General features: G+C 55.4%; 1 protein-coding gene across 1 annotated transcript in view; it reads left to right on the top strand.

The window, feature by feature from the left end:
- LOC137371067 (protocadherin-16-like) overlaps positions 1 to 19,282 on the top strand; it is a 579,474-nt gene that overhangs the window by 309,097 nt on the left and 251,095 nt on the right. The window contains exon 2 of the mRNA XM_068032966.1: positions 5,631 to 5,819. Coding sequence (XP_067889067.1) covers positions 5,631 to 5,819 — 189 coding nt within the window. The remainder of the gene's footprint in view (positions 1 to 5,630; positions 5,820 to 19,282) is intronic.

The raw sequence follows: 19,282 nt of genomic DNA, 5'->3' as shown, positions 1-19,282 counted from the left end.
CTTTTCTAATTTCCTTTTTTACTTCACCCTTGTACTTTCTATACTCCTCTAGGCTTTCGAAAGTATTAAGATTTTTGTGATCATCATCAACTTTATTTTTCTGCTTTAACTTACCCTGTAAGCTTCTAGATAATTATGGGACTCTAGATTTGGCAGTATCACCCTTTATCTTTGTGGGGACATGCCGACACTGTGCCTGTAGTATCTCACTTTTGAATGCCTCCCACTGGTTTCTCACTGATTTTTCTTGAAGTAGCTGTATCCAGTCCACTTTCGCCAAATCACCTCTCAGTTTCTTAAAATTTGCCTTCCCCCAATTTAGATCTTTTACTCCTGTTTTATCTTTGTCCTTTTCCATGATTATGCTAAAACTAACTGTATTATGGTTACTATCTCCAAAATGATTGCCCACTGCTACTTCATCCACTTGTCCAGCTTCATTACCAAAGAGTAAATCTAGAATTGTGTCCCCTCTTGTTGGGCTTGTTACGTGCTGGCTAAGAAAGTTCTCTTGAACACAGTTGAAGAATTTTGTGCCCTCTGTGCCCTTCACACTGTTTGTATCCCAGTTGATATTCCGGTAGTTCAAATCCCCAACAATTTTTGCCCTATAGTTTTTGCACTCTGATATTTGCCAACATATTTGTTCTTCTATCTCCCTCTCACTATTTGGGGGTCTATAGTACACTCCTAGTAGTGTAGCTGCCCCTTTTTTATTTCTGATTTCCACCCACATGGCCTCATTTGATGATTCATTTAGCATTTCATTCCTCCTCACAGCTGTTATTGATTTCTTAACCAATAATGCTACACCCCCTCCTTGTTTATCCCCCCCTCTAACCCACCTGAAAACTCTATATCCAGGGATGTTGAGCTGCCATTCTTGCCCCTCTTTAAGCCAAGTTTCCGTTATAGCAATGATATCGTGTTGCCACATGTCTATCTGCGCCCTCAGCTCATCAGCTTTATTTACTAAACTCCTTACATTTAAATAAATACCCTTTAACACTGCCAAATTCCTGTGCTGCACACTTTTTAACCTTTGCTTCTTCTGTCTTTCAGAGTCACTTGCTAATTTTCTGCCTCCTGTTCCCTGCCCTGAATTTGTCCTATCTGAGACTGCCCTCACGTTCCCATCCCCCTGCCAATCTAGTTTAAACCATCCCCAACAGCACTAGCAAACCTTCCTGCAAGGATATTTGTCCCAGTCCTGTTCAGGTGTAGACCGTCCGGCTTGTACAGGTCCCACCTTCCCCAGAACCGGTCCCAATGCCCCAGAAATCTGAAGCCCTCCCTCCTGCACCATCTCTTCAGCCGCACATTCATTTGATATATTTTCTTTCACATTAACAATCCTTGGCCTGCTGAGCAAAACATTCTTTAGAACATAGAACATTACAGCGCAGTACAGGCCCTTCGGCCCTCGATGTTGCGCCGACCTGTGAAACCATCTGACCTACACTATTCCATTTTCATCCATATGTCTATCCAATGACCACTTAAATGCCCTTAAAGTTGGTGAGTCTACTACTGTTGCAGGCAGGGCGTTCCACGCCCCTACTACTCTCTGAGTAAAGAAACTACCTCTGACATCTGTCCCATATCTATCACCCCTCAACTTAAAGCTATGTCCCCTCGTGTTTGCCATCACCATCCAAGGAAAAAGACTCTCACTATCCACCCTGTCTAACCCTCTGATTATCTTATATGTCTCTATTAAGTCACCTCTCCTCCTCCTTCTCTCCAACGAAAACAACCTCAAGTCCCTCAGCCTTTCCTCATAAGACCTTCCCTCCATACCAGGCAACATCCTAGTAAATCTCCTCTGCACCCTTTCCAAAGCTTCCACATCCTTCCTATAATGCGGTGACCAGAACTGCACGCAATACTCCAGGTGCGGCCGCACCAGAGTTTTGTACAGCTGCAGCATGACCTCGTGGCTCCGAAACTCGATCCCCCTACTAATAAAAGCTAACACACCATATGCCTTCTTAACAGCCCTATTAACCTGGGTGTCAACTTTCAGGGATTTATGTACCTGGACACCAAGATCTCTCTGCTCATCTACACTACCAAGAATCTTCCCATTAGCCCAGTACTCTGCATTCCTGTTACTCCTTCCAAAGTGAATCACCTCACACTTTTCCGCATTAAACTCCATTTGCCATCTCTCAGCCCAGCTCTGCAGCCTATCTATGTCCCTCTGTACCCTACAACATCCTTCGACACTATCCACAACTCCACCGACCTTCGTGTCATCCGCAAATTTACTAACCCACCCTTCGACACCCTCATCCAGGTCATTTATAAAAACGACAAACAGCAGTGGCCCCAAAACAGATCCTTGCGGTACACCACTAGGAACTAAACTCCAGGATGAACATTTGCCATCAACCACCACCCTCTGTCTTCTTTCAGCTAGCCAATTTCTGATCCAAAGCTCTAAATCACCTTCAACCCCATACTTCCATATTTTCTGCAATAGCCTACCATGGGGAACCTTATCAAACGCCTTACTGAAATCCATATACACCACATCCACTGCTTTACCCTCATCCACCTGTTTGGTCACCTTCTCGAAAAACTCAATAAGGTTTGTGAGGCACGACCTACCTTTCACAAAACCGTGCTGACTATCACTAATGAACTTATTCTTTTCAAGATGATTATAAATCCTGTCTCTTATAACCTTTTCCAACATTTTACCCACAACCGAAGTAAGGCTCACAGGTCTATAATTACCAGGGCTGTCTCTACTCCCCTTCTTGAACAAGGGGACAACATTTGCTATCCTCCAGTCTTCCGGCACTATTCCTGTCGACAATGTCGACATAAAGATCAAGTACAAAGGCTCTGCAATCTCCTCCCTGGCTTCCCAGAGAATCCTAGGATAAATCCCATCTGGCCCAGGGGACTTATCCATTTTCACACTTTCCAAAATTGATAACACCTCCTCCTTGTGAACCTCAATCCCATCTAGCCTCGTAGCCTGAATCTCAGTATTCTCCTCGACAACATTTTATTTCTCTACTGTAAATACTGACGAAAAATATTCATTTAACGCTTCCCCTATCTCCTCTGATTCCACACACAACTTCCCACTACTATCCTTGATTGGCCCTAACCTATCTCTAGTCATTCTTTTATTCCTGATATACCTATAGAAAGCCTTAGGGTTTTCCCTGATCCTATCCGCCAATGACTTCTCGTGTCCTCTCCTTGCTCTTCTTAGCTCTCCCTTTAGATCCTTCCTGGCTAGCTTGTAACTCTCAAGCGCCCTAACTGAGCCTTCACGTCTCATCCTAACATAAGCCTTCTTCTTCCTCTTGACAAGCTCTTCAACTTCTTGAGTAAACCACGGCTCCCTCGCTCGACAACTTCCTCCCTGCCTGACAGGTACATACTTATCAAGGACACGCAGTAGCTGCTCCTTGAATAAGCTCCACATTTCGATTGTGCCCATCCCCTGCAGTTTCCTTCCCCATCCTACGCATCCTAAATCTTGCCTAATCGCATCATAATTTCCTTTCCCTCAGCTATAATTCTTGCCCTGCGGTATATACCTGTCCCTGCCCATCGCTAAGGTAAACCTAACCGAATTGTGATCACTATCACCAAAGTGCTCACCTGCATCTAAATCGAACACCTGGCCGGGTTCATTACCCAGTACAAAATCCAATGTGGCATCGCCCCTGGTTGGCCTGTCTACATACTGTGTCAGAAAACCCTCCTGCACACACTGGACAAAAACTGACCCATCTAAAGTACTCGAACTATAGTATTTCCAGTCAATATTTGGAAAGTTAAAGTCCCCCATCACAACTACCCTGTTCCTCTCACTCCTGTCGAGAATCATCTTCGCTATCCTTTCCTCTACATCTCTGGAACTATTTGGAGGTCTATAGAAAACTCCCAACAGGGTGACCTCTCCTCTCCTGTTTCTAACCTCGGCCCATACTCCCTCAGTAGACGAGTCCTCAAACGTCCTTTCTGCCGCCGTAATACTCTCCTTGATGAACAATGCCACACCCCCCCCTCTTTTACCATCTTCTCTGTTCTTACTGAAACATCTAAATCCTGGAACCTGCAACATCCATTCCTGTCCCTGCTCTACCCATGTCTCCGAAATGGCCACAACATCGTTGCCAGTGCCCTCTTGCGTCCTTGTAACCTTATCCCTGACCTCACTACTCTCAACATCCTGCACACTGGAACTACAATTTAGGTTCCCATCCCCCTGCTGAATTAGTTTAAACCCCCCCGAAGAGCACTAGCAAATCTCCCCCCCAGGATATTGGTACCCCTCTGGTTCAGGTGAAGACCATCCTGTTTGTAGAGGTCCCACCTACCCCAGAAAGAGCCCCAATTATCCAGGAAACCAAAACCCTCCCTCCTGCACCATCCCTGCAGCCACGTGTTCAACTCCTCTCTCTCCCTATTCCTCGCTTCGCCAGCACGTGGCACGGGCAACAACCCAGAGATAACAACTCTGTTTGGTCTCGCTCTAAGCTTCCACCCTAGCTCCCTGAATTTCTGCTTTAAATCCCCATCTCTCTTCCTACCTATGTCGTTGGTGCCTATGTGGACCACGACTTGGGGCTGCTCCCCCTCCCCCTTAAGGATCCCAAAAACACTATCCGAGACATCACGAACCCTGGCACCTGGAAGGCAACATACCAACCGTGAGTCTCTCCCGTTCCCACAGAGCCTCCTATCTGTTCCCCTAACTATGGAGTCCCCAATGACTAATGCTCTGCTCCTCTTCCCCCTTCCCTTCTGAGCAACAGGGACAGACTCTGTGCCAGAGACCTGTACCCCATTGCTTACCCCTCGTAAGTCGTCCCCCCCAACAGTATCCAAAATGGTATACCTGTTGTTGAGGGAAACGGTTACAGGGGATCCCTGCACTGCCTGCTGGTTCTCTCTCCTTCCCCTGACAGTAACCCATCTACCTACTTCTTTTACCTGAGGTGTGACTACCTCCCTATAACTCCTCTCAATAGCCCCCTCCGCCTCCCGAATGATCCGAAGTTCATCCAGCTCCAGCTCCAGTTCCCTAACGCGGTTCTCGAGGAGCTGGAGTTGGGTGCACTTCCCACAGATGCAGTCAGCAGGGACACTCTTGGCGACACTTACCTCCCACATTCTGCAGGAGGAACATTCAACTGCCTGAACCTCCATTCCCACTATTCTAAATTCCCAACAAATCTACTGAAAACCAAAAAGAAAAATGTCAAAACTTGTTAGCTTAGCAATCCGACGGACAGAACTTTTTTTTTTGGTTGGAGGAGGAGGATGGGTGGGAGACACTACCCGAGTACTGTTTCGGGTAAAGCAACCGCCCAAATATGTAACCTCACTTACCCAGCAGTCCCGCGTGCGTTCCGCCTATACACGAGAAATGCTCTGCTCGTGCTGTTCTCTCTCTCTAATGATGAAGAGGCTAATTTGATGGCAGATTTAGATGGGCAGGAAACATAGAAGCATGGAAGGGCCTATTTGGCCAATCGTGTCCATGCTGGAGGAGAAACAGGAGTACATGTTGAATTCATTGGACAGCAGTCGATCGGCTCAAGTTCTCTTGTTCCAGGATCCTGACCCCTACACTTTTATTTATTTACTCCTCACAGGTCTCGGCCACAGATGCTGACAGTGGAAGTTTTGGCACCATCACTTATTCCATCGGCTCTGGGATTGGAAACTTGGCCCCCACACAGTTCACTATTGACCAACACACAGGGAACGTCTGCACGACAAAAACACTGGATCGGGACGAGGGGCCCAATCACTACGAGTTCACAGTGACAGCAGTCGATGGCGTAAGGAATATCATCAACTCTTCAATCATGACCCAACCAGCACCAGAGCGACATTGATCACAGGACTATCAGAGAGAGAGTTTTACTCTGTATCTCACCCTGTTTTTTTTTTTGTTTTTTTTTCTTTCTGTATATAACCCCGTACTGTACCTGTTCCGGGAGTGTTTGATGGGGACAGTGCAGAGGGAGCTTTACTCTGTATCTAACCCCGTTTTTTTTTTTGTTTTTTTTTCTTTCTGTATATAACCCCGTACTGTACCTGTTCCGGGAGTGTTTGATGGGGACAGTGCAGAGGGAGCTTTACTCTGTATCTCACCCTGTTTTTTTTTTTGTTTTTTTTTCTTTCTGTATATAACCCCGTACTGTACCTGTTCCGGGAGTGTTTGATGGGGACAGTGCAGAGGGAGCTTTACTCTGTATCTCACCCTGTTTTTTTTTTTGTTTTTTTTTCTTTCTGTATATAACCCCGTACTGTACCTGTTCCGGGAGTGTTTGATGGGGACAGTGCAGAGGGAGCTTTACTCTGTATCTAACCCCGTTTTTTTTTCTTCCAAGGTGGCCTTTATACCCCAGGCCCCTTTTATATATTTTATGTCGAGGGGGCCTTTATTCCTCAGGCCCCCTTTATATACACACTTATATTTTTTAAAATAACTTTATTAAAAACAGAAATAAACAAAAACTCAAATTAAAATGCCATTCTCGGCGTCGACGATGCACTCCAGTCCCTGCGGTGCCCACCGGCCGCGGAAGGCCTCAAGCGTACCGGCGGACACCGCATGCTCCTTCTCCAGGGACACCCGGGCGCGAACGTAACCGCGGAAGAGGTGCAGGCAATCGGGGAGGACGGAACCCCCGACGGCCCGCAACCTGGACCTGTGAATTGCCACCTTGGCCAGGTCCAGGAGCAGACCGACGAGGAGATCCTCCTCCCGGCCCAAGCCCCTCCGCACCGGGTGCCCAAAGATCAGGAGCGTGGGACTGAAGTGCAGCCAGAATTTGAGGAGCAGCCCCTTCAGATACTCAAAGAGGGGCTGCAACCTCGCACACTCCGTATAAACATGGAACACGGACTCGTCCAGGCCGCAGAAAGTACAGGCGGCCTGGGAGTCCGTGAACCTACTTAAAATTCAATTGCACGGGACTGCTCTGTGCAGCACCCTCCACCCCAGGTCCCCGATGTAAAGGGGGAAGACTCCCGCGTAGAGAGACCTCCATTGTGGTTTCCCCTCGCTGCCAGATGGCAACGCGGACCGCCAGGGCGTGTCCGGCCGGCTGACGAGGGCGAGGAAGTGGAGAGTGTGCAGGAGCAGCCCGTACAGGAAACCCCTCCGCACCGATTGGAATGGCACGGAGGGCATTTCCGAGAGGCGGCTCGGGTTGTGCGGTACGGCTCCCGAGGAGGGTTTCGGGGCCTGGGTCCGATGAGCAGTTCCGGCCGAGCGGGGGTCAGCTCAGCCGGGATCGCTCCGCACTCCCGAGCCCCCTCGCCACCCGCAGTGAGGGGCGTCCCGGGGGTTTCGGCTACTCCTCCGCCCGCCGGACCGTCCCCGGAGTCGGCCGCCCGGACAGCCGAGGTGCTCTCCTCCGCCGGCGGGGGAGCGCCCTGAGTGGAGGCGACCATGTTCCAGACTCGGAATAGATCCCGGTAAAAGACAGGCAACTCCCTCAGAGAGGCGCGGCTAACGGATTCCACCGGGAGCTGCGTGTCGTCTTGAAGGCAGTGACACTGGCGGAAAAAATACGTCACCAGCGCACACCATCTGGGAGGACGCTCGGCGTACAGGTATCTCTGCAGGGTCCGAAGGCGGTGAGTCGCAGCCTGGGTGCGGACGCACACCAGCGACTGACCGCCCTCCTCGATCAGGAGACTCAGGACTGCGGCAGAGACCCAGTGTTTCCTCTTGCCCCAGAAGAAATCGACGAGTTTCTTCTGGATCTTGGTGGCAAATACAGGGGGCGGGGCCAAAGTGACCAACCGGTACCACAACATGGAGGCCACCAGTTGGTTTTTGACCAACGCTCGGCCCCTGGAGGAAAGCACTCGGAGCAGTCCTGTCCAGCGCCCCAGCCGAGCGGTGACTTTCGCCTCCAACTCCTGCCAGTTTGCCGGCCAGGCTTCCTCAGCGGGGCTAAGGTGGACTCCCAGATAGAGGAGGTGCGTGGTGCTCCACGCAAAAGGTGTCATCTCCTCCGGCAGGGAGTCCACCCGCCACTGACCAACCAGGAGTCCGGAACATTTCTCCCAATTGATCCTCGCGGAGGACGCGGCAGAAAAGGTCTGCTGGCAGTCGCGCATCCTCCGCAAGTCAACGGGATCTGTGATTGCGAGGAGCACGTCGTCGGCGTAAGCCGAGAGGACGACCCGCATGGCCGGCTCGCGCAGAGCCAATCCCGTCAACCTCCTGCGAAGCAGGCACAGGAAGGGCTCCACGCAGATGGTATACAATTGGCCGGACATGGGGCATCCCTGACGCACTCCTCTCCCAAAGCGAAGTGGCGCCGTCAAGGACCCGTTAACTTTGACTAGACACTCTGCGGCGGCGTATAAAAGTCGGACCCGGGCCACAAAATGCGGCCAGAGTCCGAAAGCGCGCAGAGTCCCGAAAAGGTAATCGTGATCCACCCTGTCGAACGCCTTCTCCTGATCGAGGGAGAGAAAGGCGACCGACTGACCAGTCCTCTGGGAAAGATGGATCAGGTCCCGTACCAGGTGGATGTTGTCCTGGATGGACCGGCCCGGAACCCTGTTGGACTGGTTGGGGTGGATCATGTGGGCCAGCACGGAGCCCAGGCGGGTGGACATAGCCCGGGCAAAGATCTTATAATCCGTGCTGAGGAGGGAGAACGGACGCCAGTTTTTAAGCAGGCGGAGATCGCCCCTCTTCGGCAGCAGGACGATGACCGCCCTGCGCCACGAGAGGGACATCTCCCCAGTCGCCAGGCTTTCCCCCAGGACCCGCGTGTAATCGTCCCCCAGGACGTCCCAGAACGCCCTGAGGAACTCCACGGTCAACCCATCCAGCCCTGGGGATTTGCCCCTTGAGAACTGGTGGAGGGCGCCAGTCAGCTCCACCAACGTGAGCGGAGCCTCCAATCCTTCGGCGCCCTCCGGGCTGACCTGTAGCAGGTCCTCCCACAAAACTCTGCGCGCATCCTCGCTGGACGGATCCGGAGAGAACAACGCACTGTAATGAGTACGGACCAGGAGGCCCATTCCCTCCGGATCCGTGATGGAGGATCCGTCGTCGGCCAGCAGCTCAACGAGCTGCTTACGGACCCCCCGCCATTTTTCCAGCGAGTAGAAGAAGGGTGAGGCGCGGTCCAAATCTTCCAGGATCTGGATCCGAGACCTCACGTACGCGCCTCGGGACCCTATGAGCTGCAGGTCCCTCAGCGCGCCCTTCTTCTTTTTGTACGCCTGCCACAGGGCCGGGTCCGCGACGGCATGACCGAGGCGGGACTCCAAGTCGAGCACCTCTCTCTCAAGGCGCCCGATCTCGGCCTCCCGCCTCTTGGTCGACCCCTTCGCGTACTCCTGACAGAAGACGCGGATGTGAGTCTTGCCCACATCCTACCGTAGCCTCAAGGAGGGGAAGCCCCCCTGCTTCCTTCTCCAGTCGGCCCAGAATCGACAGAACGAGTCCCCAAATCACTCGTCCTCCAGCAGCCGGTTGTTAAAGTGCCAGTACGCGGACCCCACCCGCGTGCGGAGCGGAGTGAACTCCGCCCACACCAGGTGGTGGTCCGAGCACGGCACCAGCCGCATGGAGGCCGCCGAGACGCGGGAGGCGTACGCCTGCGAAATGTGGAGGCGGTCGATTCGCGACCCTCCTCCTCCAGACCTCCACGTGAAGGCGCTGGAGTCGGGATGGAGATTCTGCCAGACGTCCACCAAGTTAAGGGAGCTACTCAGTCCCCTCAACTTCTCCACCGACGCTTGGCCGCGCTGGGGACCGGAGCGATCCCCCACCTCGAGGGTGCAGTTAAAATCCCCCCCGAGGATGATGCACTCGCCGCTATCGATGGAGCTCAAGAGAGCAGACACGTCTTCAAAGAAGCGCGCTTGCAACGCGCCAGGTCTGGGCGCGTACACGTTCACAAAGTGGAGCGGCACGCTACCCAGGCGAACGGCGAGGTGGAGCAAGCGGCCCGGCACTAGCTCCTTGACCCTCAAGATCTCCGGCTGAAAAGTCGGGGCCAACAAGATAGCCACCCCACTAGAAATAGGGGTGAGGTGACTCATGTAGACCCCACCCTGCCACTCCAGGAGCCAGGTGGCTTCGTCTCCCGGAACGGTGTGGGTTTCCTGCAGAAAGCTCACCGCGTATCTCCCTTCCCTAAGGACTGAGAGATTGTGAAATCTGCGGTGAGACCCCCTGCTGCCGTTGATGTTGAGGCTGGCTATGGTTATCTTCATGTCAGAGGTACTTAAAACCCGTCACCAACAGCTCACTGTGAGGAGGGAGTGGAAGTGCACCTGGCCTTCCACTCCCCCAGCAACCCATTGAGGAACACATTAAAACGGCGCCTCTCAACCAGTTTCACACCCGCGCGCTTGCCCGTTATCTTCAGGGCAGCACGGACGGACTGAATGATCAGCGCCAGATTCGACCAGCGGTCGAGGGCCAGCTGAACTTTATTGCGGCAGCCCCTGCAAACCGCGAGGAAATCCCGGAGTTCCGCCGTGGGGATGAGAGGAGATTCGGTGGGAGGCACGAGGGACTCCACCACCTCACTGGTGATGGAATCAAGATCATCCTCCGTGCCCCGCATCGAATCCCCAACCTCCTCCGGGTCGTCACCGCCAGCGGCCGACACGCCCACCGCACACGGTGGGGCGGACATCCCGGCCGCGCCAGCTGGTCTCGCCTCCGTCACGATCCCACCCCCAGGATCGATGGCGGAGGAGTCCTCTCTGGGTTCTATTGTGAAACTGGAGCCTGTAGGCACCAGCGGATCAGGACCCCCCTCCACCTCCGTCCCCAGGCCAATGAGTGGTCCAGGGGAGACAGAAGTTCCCGACTCCGGAAAACCAGCCGGAGCCGAGACTGGAGGCGGAGAGAGGAGGCCATCTCCTGCTCCGCCAGCACCCACAGGCCCAGCAGATGGGGCAGCATTCTCGGTTATAACCGGGTCGGGTGACTCTAGGTTGGTGGTGGACTCCGGCTGGGAGGGCCGACCCTCTGGGGCCTCGCCCTCCCCTTCACTCAGGGCACCTGACCCAGTAGCAGTGGCAGAATGGGCGGAGTCTCCTGGCTCCCCCACCACAAGCAGGGCCCCACTTACTCCTTCAGGAGGGGCCTCATGTACCGGGGCCTTCCCCTCCCCTCCATCCTGAGGAATAGGGAGCTCCTGCCCGGACATTATAGCCTTGGTGGTAGCGGTAGGGGAAACCTGGGGACCCGAGACAGGAGACAGCTCCCCTCCAACAGATGGGCCCTGCGCCTCAGGGCCCCTCATTACCTCTGTGGAGGGGTGCCTTCTCTTTTTCCCACCAGGGCGCAGAGGCTCAGAGACCTCCATATCATCAGAGGCCTCCACCTCCACACTCTGCTTTTTTTTATTCACCCTGGGCCTGAGCCCAGCCCTGGGACAAGTTGACTTCCCGAGATCGGGCTTTGTGCTGAGCTCAGACGCGGGTAGTGTCACGGTGTCCAGGGGACGCGCCTCTCGATGTTTATTTCTCCTCCGCGCCTTCCTTCCACTTGGACGGTCACCCCCCTCCCTGCCGGAGGCCGTGAAAACCACAGCCTCCGGTACCGACTGAATGGTATCTGGTGGAGGTGTAGGGGGGGTGGGAGGAGGTGCAGCGTCGCCACCCTGGGCCGCCGAGTTGGAGTTGGCAGCCGGGAGGTTGGGGCAGTTCTTACGAACATGCCCCACCCCCTTACAGACATGGCACCGCACCCCGTCCAAGGTCCAGAAGACGCGGTAGGCCGTCCCCTGGAATTCTACATTAAAGTGGCCCTCTGTCACCTCCTGCCGCGCCAGCTGCATGAATAACTGGCGGCGGAAGGAGTACACGTGTCGGAGGCTGTTCTCCTGAAGACCGAGCGGGACTGGGGTGAGCCCCGTCTTTACCTCCCCCAGATGGTGCAGGTGGGAAGGAGGAGCTCACCAGGGATGAAGGGTGGGACATTGGATAGAATGAGCCTTTGCGCAGTGGCCTCCAGGGGGTCCACTGGCAGAAAGGTCCCGCCCACGGTGAGCCCCTTGCTCAGAGCCAGGGACACCGCCCGCTCGGTCTTCTGGAATAACACTGCCTTCCCGTACATTTTAGAGGCTGCAACAATGGCCGAAGGGCCGACAGCCTCGGCCATTGCTTTCACACATGCCTCGATAGTCATGTTCGGGTGGACGTAGCTCTTGACCCCATGCTTCGATGTTAATAAAGCAAACGGTGACGGGACAACAGGTGCAGCTGCAGCAGCCGCAGCAGCATATGTACGGGAAGGCCCCGCCACCGGCGAAGAAGGGCTTGCCATGGGGTCTAAGAGCCACGTCCACCCCCAAGAAACAAATCAAATCTACACAATTTTATAAAAAGCAAACTTTAAACAAGGTGGAGTGGGAGTAGAGGAGGATGGGGTAGGATGGTAAAGGAAAAGGGGAGGATAGGTGACTGAGGCGACTGAGTGGAGGAAGGGAGAGAAAGGCTGAAAAGGATGTTTGTTCCAACTGCCAGTTGGAGCACCCTTATAACAATTAGTCCAAAACTGTTTGTTGTCTTCCAGTTGGGGGAGGCTTCTTCGCCCGGGACGGCTGGAGCCGCCCGGTACTCTCCTCTTCTGATTTTAACAAGACAGTCTTCACCCGGGCAACTCCAGCTGTCCCGAGCAGGCAGTTGGGGTGGGGAGGGAGCTCCCTGTGTGCAAACACCAATACAAATACAGGGGCCCCTACTGGATTTGGCTGCCCCACCCCTGAGTCTTCAGGACTCTTCTCCCTCCCCCAAACAGTTCAAACTTAAGAGTCTTTCAGGTGCCCTGACACCCACCTCTCCAGAAAAATTGCAGCCTTCCTTGATGGTTTCCCTCCACTCTGTATTCACCTTTCTCCAGTCTCTCTCCCCTGTTGCTGCAGTCTCCACTCTGCAGTTGCTGCAACACAGGTGCAGCTGCTCCCCTTGATTGCTGGCAGGAAATGCTCCAAATTGCCCAGCCAATCCCAGTGCTGTACCTGTCCTGGGAGTGTTTGATGGGGACAGTGTGGAGAGAGCTTTACTCTGTATCTAACCCTGTTTTTTTTTCTTTTTCTTTTTTTTTCTGTACAAGCAGGTTCCAACATTTGAGTAAGAAATCTAATGCAATAGTTAGGAGGTGGAGAAGGACTGGATATCTCAGTGGGTTAGACAACAGGCCTTTCAGCGATGAGACCCTGAACAGACTCCTCACAGACACACTCTCCTGTCTACAAGGGCCCAATCTAAATGGGCTTTGCTTTCTGACCCAATTCATGGAAGACTTGGACATTTTGTCCAAACTGGCTGATTTGCCACTGAAATCAGATTCAGGCAATGGCACATTGAAATCTCTTAAGAATAGGGAGAAATGTGCACTGATGGGACAGTGTAGAGGGAGCATTACTCTGTATTGATCCCCGTTTTTCTTTTTTTTTGTGAACTTTACTCTGTATCTAACCCCGTTTTTTTTTTTTTCTTTTTTTTTAAGGTGACCTTTATACCCCAGGGCCCTTTTATATTTTCATGTTGAGGGGGCCTTTATTCCTGAGGCCCCCTTTATATACATATTTACATTTTTTTAAAAAATAACTTTATTTAAAACCAGATAAATCAACAAAAACTCAAATTAAAATGCCATTTTCGGCCTCGACAATGCACTCCAGTCCCTGCGGTGCCCACCGTTCGCAGAAGGCCTCAAGCGTCCCGGCGGACACCGCATGCTCCTTCTCCAGGGACACCCGGGCGCGAACGTAACTGCGGAAGAGGGGCAGGCAATCGGGGACGACGGATCCCCCGACGGCCCGCAACCTGGACCTGTGAATTGCCACCTTGGCCAGGCCCAGGAGCAGACCGACGAGGAGATCCTCCCCCCGGCCCAAGCCCCTCCGCTCCGGGTGCCCAAAGATCAGGAGCGTGGGACTGAAGTGCAGCCAGAATTTGAGGAGCAGCCCCTTCAGATACTCAAAGAGGGGCTGCAACCTCGCACACTCCGTATAAACGTGGAACACGGACTCGTCCAGGCCACAGAAAGTACAGGCGGCCTGGGAGTCCGTGAACCTACTTAAAAGTCTATTGCACGGGACTGCTCTGTGCAGCACCCTCCACCCCAGGTCCCCGATGTAAAGGGGGAAGACTCCCGCGTAGAGAGACCTCCATCGGGGTTTCCCCTCGCCGCCAGATGTCAACGCGGACCGCCAGGGCGTGTCCGGCCGGCTGACGAGGGCGAGGAAGTGGAGAGTGTGCAGGAGCAGCCTGTACAGGAAACCCCTCCGCGCCGATTGGAATGGCACAGAGGGCATTTCCGAGAGGCGGCTCGGGTTGTGCGGGACCGGCTCCCGAGGAGGGTTTCGGGGCCTGGGTCCGATGAGCAGTTCCGGCCGAGCGGGGGTCAGCTCCGCCGGGATCGCTCCGCACTCCCAAGCCCCCTCGCCACCGGCAGTGAGGGGCGTCCCGGGGGTTTCGGCTACTCCTCCGCCCGCCAGACTGACCCGGAGTCAGCCGCCCGGACAGCCGAGGCGCTCTCCTCCGCCGGCGGGGGAGCGCCCTGACTGGAGGCGACCATGTTCCAGACTCGGAATAGATCCCGGTCAAAGACAGGGAACTCCCTCAAAGAGGCGCGGCGAACGGACTCCACCGGGAGCTGCGTGTCGTCTTGAAGGCAGTGACACTGGCGGAAAAAATACGTCGCCAGCGCACACCATCTGGGAGGACGCTCGACGTACAGGTATCTCTGCAGGGTCCGAAGGCGGAGAGTCGCAGCCTGGGTGCGGACGCACACCAGCGACTGACCGCCCTCCTCAATCGGGAGACTCAGGACCGTGGCAGAGACCCAGTGTTTCCTCTTGCCCCAGAAGAAATCGACAAGTTTCTTCTGGATCTTGGTGGCAAATACAGGGGGCGGGGCCAAAGTGACCAACTGGTACCACAACATGGAGGCCACCAGTTGGTTTATGACCAACGCTCGGCCCCTGTAGGAAAGCACTCGGAGCAGTCCTGTCCAGCGCCCCAGCCGAGCGGTGACTTTCGCCTCCAACTCCTGCCAGTTTGCCGGCCAGGCTTCCTCAGCGGCGCTAAGGTGGACTCCCAGATAGAGGAGGTGCGTGGTGCTCCACGCAAAAGGTGTCATCTCCTCCGGCAGGGAGTCCACCCGCCACTGACCAACCAGGAGTCCGGAACATTTCTCCCAATTGATCTTCGCGGAGGACGCGGCAGAAAAGATCTGCTGGCAGTCGCGCATCCTCCGCAAGTCAACGGGCTCTGTGACCGCGAGGAGCACGTCGTCGGCGTAAGCCGAGAGGACGACCCGCATGGCCGGCTCGCGCACAGCCAATCCCGTCAACCTCCTGCGAAGCAGGCACAGGAAGGGCTCCACGCAGATGGTATACAATTGGCCGGACATGGGGCATCCCTGACGCACTCCTCTCCCAAAGCGAAGGGGCGCCGTCAAGGACCCGTTAACTTTGACTAGACACTCTGCGGCGGCGTATAAAAGTCGGACCTGGACCACGAAATGCGGCCCGAGTTATTCGTGATCCACCCTGTCGAACGCCTTCTCCTGATCGAGGGAGAGAAAGGCGACCGACTGACCAGACCTCTGGGAAAGATGGATCAGGTGCCGGACCAGCTGGATGTTGTTCTGGATGGACCGGCCCGGGACCGTGCAGGACTGGTCGGGGTGGATCATGTGGGCCAGCACGCAGCCCAGGCGGGTAGACATAGCCCGGGCAAAGATCTTATAATCCGTGCTGAGGAGGAAGACCGGACGCCAGTTTTTAAGCAGACGGAGATCGCCCCTCTTCGGCAGCAGGACGATGACCGCCCTGCGCCACGAGAGGGGCATCTCCCCGGTCGCCAGGCTTTCCCCCAGGACCCGTGCGTAATCGTCCCCCAGGACGTCCCATAACGCCCTGAGGAACTCCACCGTCAACCCATCCAGCCCTGGGGATTTGCCCCTTGAGAGCTGGTGGAGGGCGCCAGTCAGCTCCACCAACGTGAGCGGAGCCTCCAATCCTTCGGCGCCCTCCGGGCTGACCTGCGGAAGGTCCTCCCACAAAACTCTGCGCGCATCCTCGCTGGACTGATCCGGAGAGAACAACGCACTGCAATAAGTACGGACCAGAAGGCCCATTCACTCCCGATCAAAAAACAAAGAACAAAGAAAATTACAGCACAGGAACAGGCCCTTCGGCCCTCCAAGCCTACGCCGATCCCAATCCTCTATCTAAACCTGTCGCCTATTTTCGAAGGGTCTGTATCTCTTTACTTCCTGCCCATTCATGTATCGGTCTACATACATCTTAAAAAGACGCTATCGTGCCCGCGTCTACCACCTCCGCTGACAACGCGTTCCAGGCACCCACCACCCTCTGCGTAAAGAACTTTCCACGCATATCCACCCGAAACTTTTTCACTGATGGAGGATCCGTCGTCGGCCAGCAGCTCAACGAGCTGCTTATGGATCCCCCGCCATTTTTCCAGTGAGTAGAAGAAGGGTGAGGCGTGGTCCAAATCTTCCAGGATCTGGATCCTCGACCTCACCTACGCGCCTCGGGACCCCATGAGCTGTCCCTCAGAGCGCCCTTCTCATTATACGCCTGCCACAGGGCCGGGTCGGCGACAGCATGACCGAGACAGGACTCCAAGTTGAGCACCTCCCTTTCCAGGCGTCCGATGTCGGCTTCCCGCCTCCTGGTCGACCCCTTCGCGTACTCTTGACAGAAGACGCGGATGTGAGTCTTGCCCACATCCCACCATAGCTTCAAGGAGGGGAAGCCCCCCTGCTTCCTTCTCCAGTTGGCCCAGAATCGACAGAACGAGTCCAGAAATCGCTCGTCCTCCAGCAGCCGGTTGTTAAAGTGCCAGTACGTGGACCCCGCCCGCGTGCGGAGTGGAATGAACTCTGACCACACCAGGTGGTGGTCCGAGCACGGCACCAGCCGCGTGGAGGCCACCGAGACGACGCCTGCGAAAAGTAGAGGCGGTCGATTCGGGACCCTCCTCCTCCAGACCTCCACGTGAAGGCGCTGGAGTCGGGATGGAGATTTCGCCAGACGTCCATCAAGTTAAGGGAGCTGATCAGTCCCCTCAACTTCTCCACCGACGCTTGGCCGCGCTGGGGACCGGAACGATCCCCCACCTCAAGGGTGCAGTTAAAATCCCCCCCGAGGATGATGCACTCGCCGCTATCGATGGAGCTCAAGAGAGCGGACACTTCTTCAAAGAAGCGCGCTTGCAACGCACCGGGCCTGGGCGCGTACACGTTCACAAAGTGGAGCGGCACGCTACCCAGGCGAACGGCGAGGTGGAGCAAGCGGCCCGGCACTAGCTCCTTGACCCCCAAGATCTCTGGCTGAAAAGTCGGGGCCAACAAGATAGCCACCCCACTAGAAATAGGGGCGAGGTGACTCATGTAGACCCCACCCTGCGACTCCAGGAGCCAGGTGGCTTTGTCTCCCGTAACGGTGTGGGTTTCCTGCAGAAAGCTCACCACGTATCTCCCCTCCCTGAGGACTGAGAGATTGTGAAATCTGCGGTGAGACCCCCTGCTGCCGTTGATGTTGAGGCTGGCTATGGTTATCTTCATGTCAAAGGTACTTAAAACCCGTCAGAAACACCTCACTGTGAGGAGGGAGTGGAAGTGCACCTGGCCCTCCACTCCCCCAGCAACCCATTGAGGAACACATTAAAACGGCGCCTCTCAACCAGTTTCACACCCACGCGCTTGCCCGCTTTCTTAAGGGCGGCACGGACGGACTGGATGATCAGCGCCGGATTCGACCAACGGCCGAGGGCCAGCTGAACTTTATTGCGGCAACGCCTGCAAGCCGCGAGGAAATCCCAGAGTTCCACTGTGGGGATGAGCGGAGATTTGGTGGGAGGCACGAGGGACTCCACCACCTCACTGGCGATGGAATCAAGACCATCCTCCGTGCCCCACACCGAATCCCCATCCTCCTCCGGGTCGTCACCGCCAGCGGCCGACACATCCACCACAAACTGTGGGGCGGACGTCCCGGCCGCGCCAGCTGATCCCGCCTCCGTCACGATCCCACCCCCAGGATCGATGGCGGAGGAGTCCTCTCTGGGTTCTACTATGAACCTGGAGCCTGTGGGCGCCAGCAGTTCAGGACCCCCTCCACCTCTGTCCCCAGGCCAATGAGTGGTCCGGGGGAGACAGAAGTTCCCGACTCCGGAAATCCAGCCGGAGCCGAGACCAGAGGCGGATAGAGGAGGCAATCTCCCGCTCCACCAGCACCCACAGGCCCAGCAGATGGGGCAGCATTCTCGGTTATAACTGGGTCGGGTGTCTCCTGGTTGTTGGAGGACTCCGGCTGGGCGGGCTGACCCTTTGGGGCCTCGCCCTCCCCTCTACTCAGGGCACCTGACCCAGTGGCAGTGGCAGAATGGGCGGCGTCCTCAGGCTCCCCCACCACAAGCAGGGCCCCACTTACTCCTTCAGGAGGGGCCTCATGTACCAAAACCTTCCCCTCCCCTCCATCCTGAGGAATCTGGAGCTCCTGCCCAGACTTTGCAGCCTTGATGTTGGTGGTGGTGGTAGGGGGACCCGAAACAGGAGACAGCTCTCCTCCAACAGATGGGCCCTGCACCTCAGGGCCCTGTGTATCCTCTGTGGATGGGTGCCTTCTCCTCTTTTTCCCACTAGGGTGCGGAGGCTCAGAGACCTCCATGTCATCAGAGGCCTCCGCACCCTCCTTTTTTTATTTTTAGTCACCCTGGGCCTGAGCCCAGCCCTGGGACAGGTGGATTCCGTGGGAACGGGCTTTGGGCTGAGCTCAGGCTCGGGTTGTGTCAAAGTGTCCAGGAGATGCGCACATGATGTTTCTTTTTTCTCTGCGTCTTCCTTCCACTCGGACGGACACTCCCCTCCCCGCCGAAGGCTGTGAAAACCACAGCCTCCGGAACCGACTGAGCGGTGTCTGTTGGATGTTTGGGGGGAGTGGGACGAGGTGCTGTGGAACCACCTTGGGCCACCGAGGTGGAGCTGGCAGCCGGGAGGTTGGGGCAGTTCTTCGGAACATGCCGCACCCCCTTGCAGACGCGGCACCGCGCCCCGTCCGAGGTCCAAAAGACGCGGTAGGCCGTCCCTTGGAACTCCACACTGAAATGGCCCTCCAAGACCTCCTCCCACGCCAGCTGCATAAATAGCTGGCGGCGGAAGGAGTAGACATGTCGGAGGCTGTGCTCCCGAAGACCGAGCGGGACTGGGGTGATCCCCGACTTCACCTCCCCCAGATAGTGTAGGTGGGGGAGGAGGAGC

This window comes from Heterodontus francisci, chromosome 6 (assembly GCF_036365525.1).
Source record: "Heterodontus francisci isolate sHetFra1 chromosome 6, sHetFra1.hap1, whole genome shotgun sequence".
Classification (NCBI taxonomy): domain Eukaryota; kingdom Metazoa; phylum Chordata; class Chondrichthyes; order Heterodontiformes; family Heterodontidae; genus Heterodontus; species Heterodontus francisci.
The sequence above is the reverse complement of the archived record's forward strand: the minus strand, read 5'-3'. Positions and strand labels throughout refer to the sequence as shown.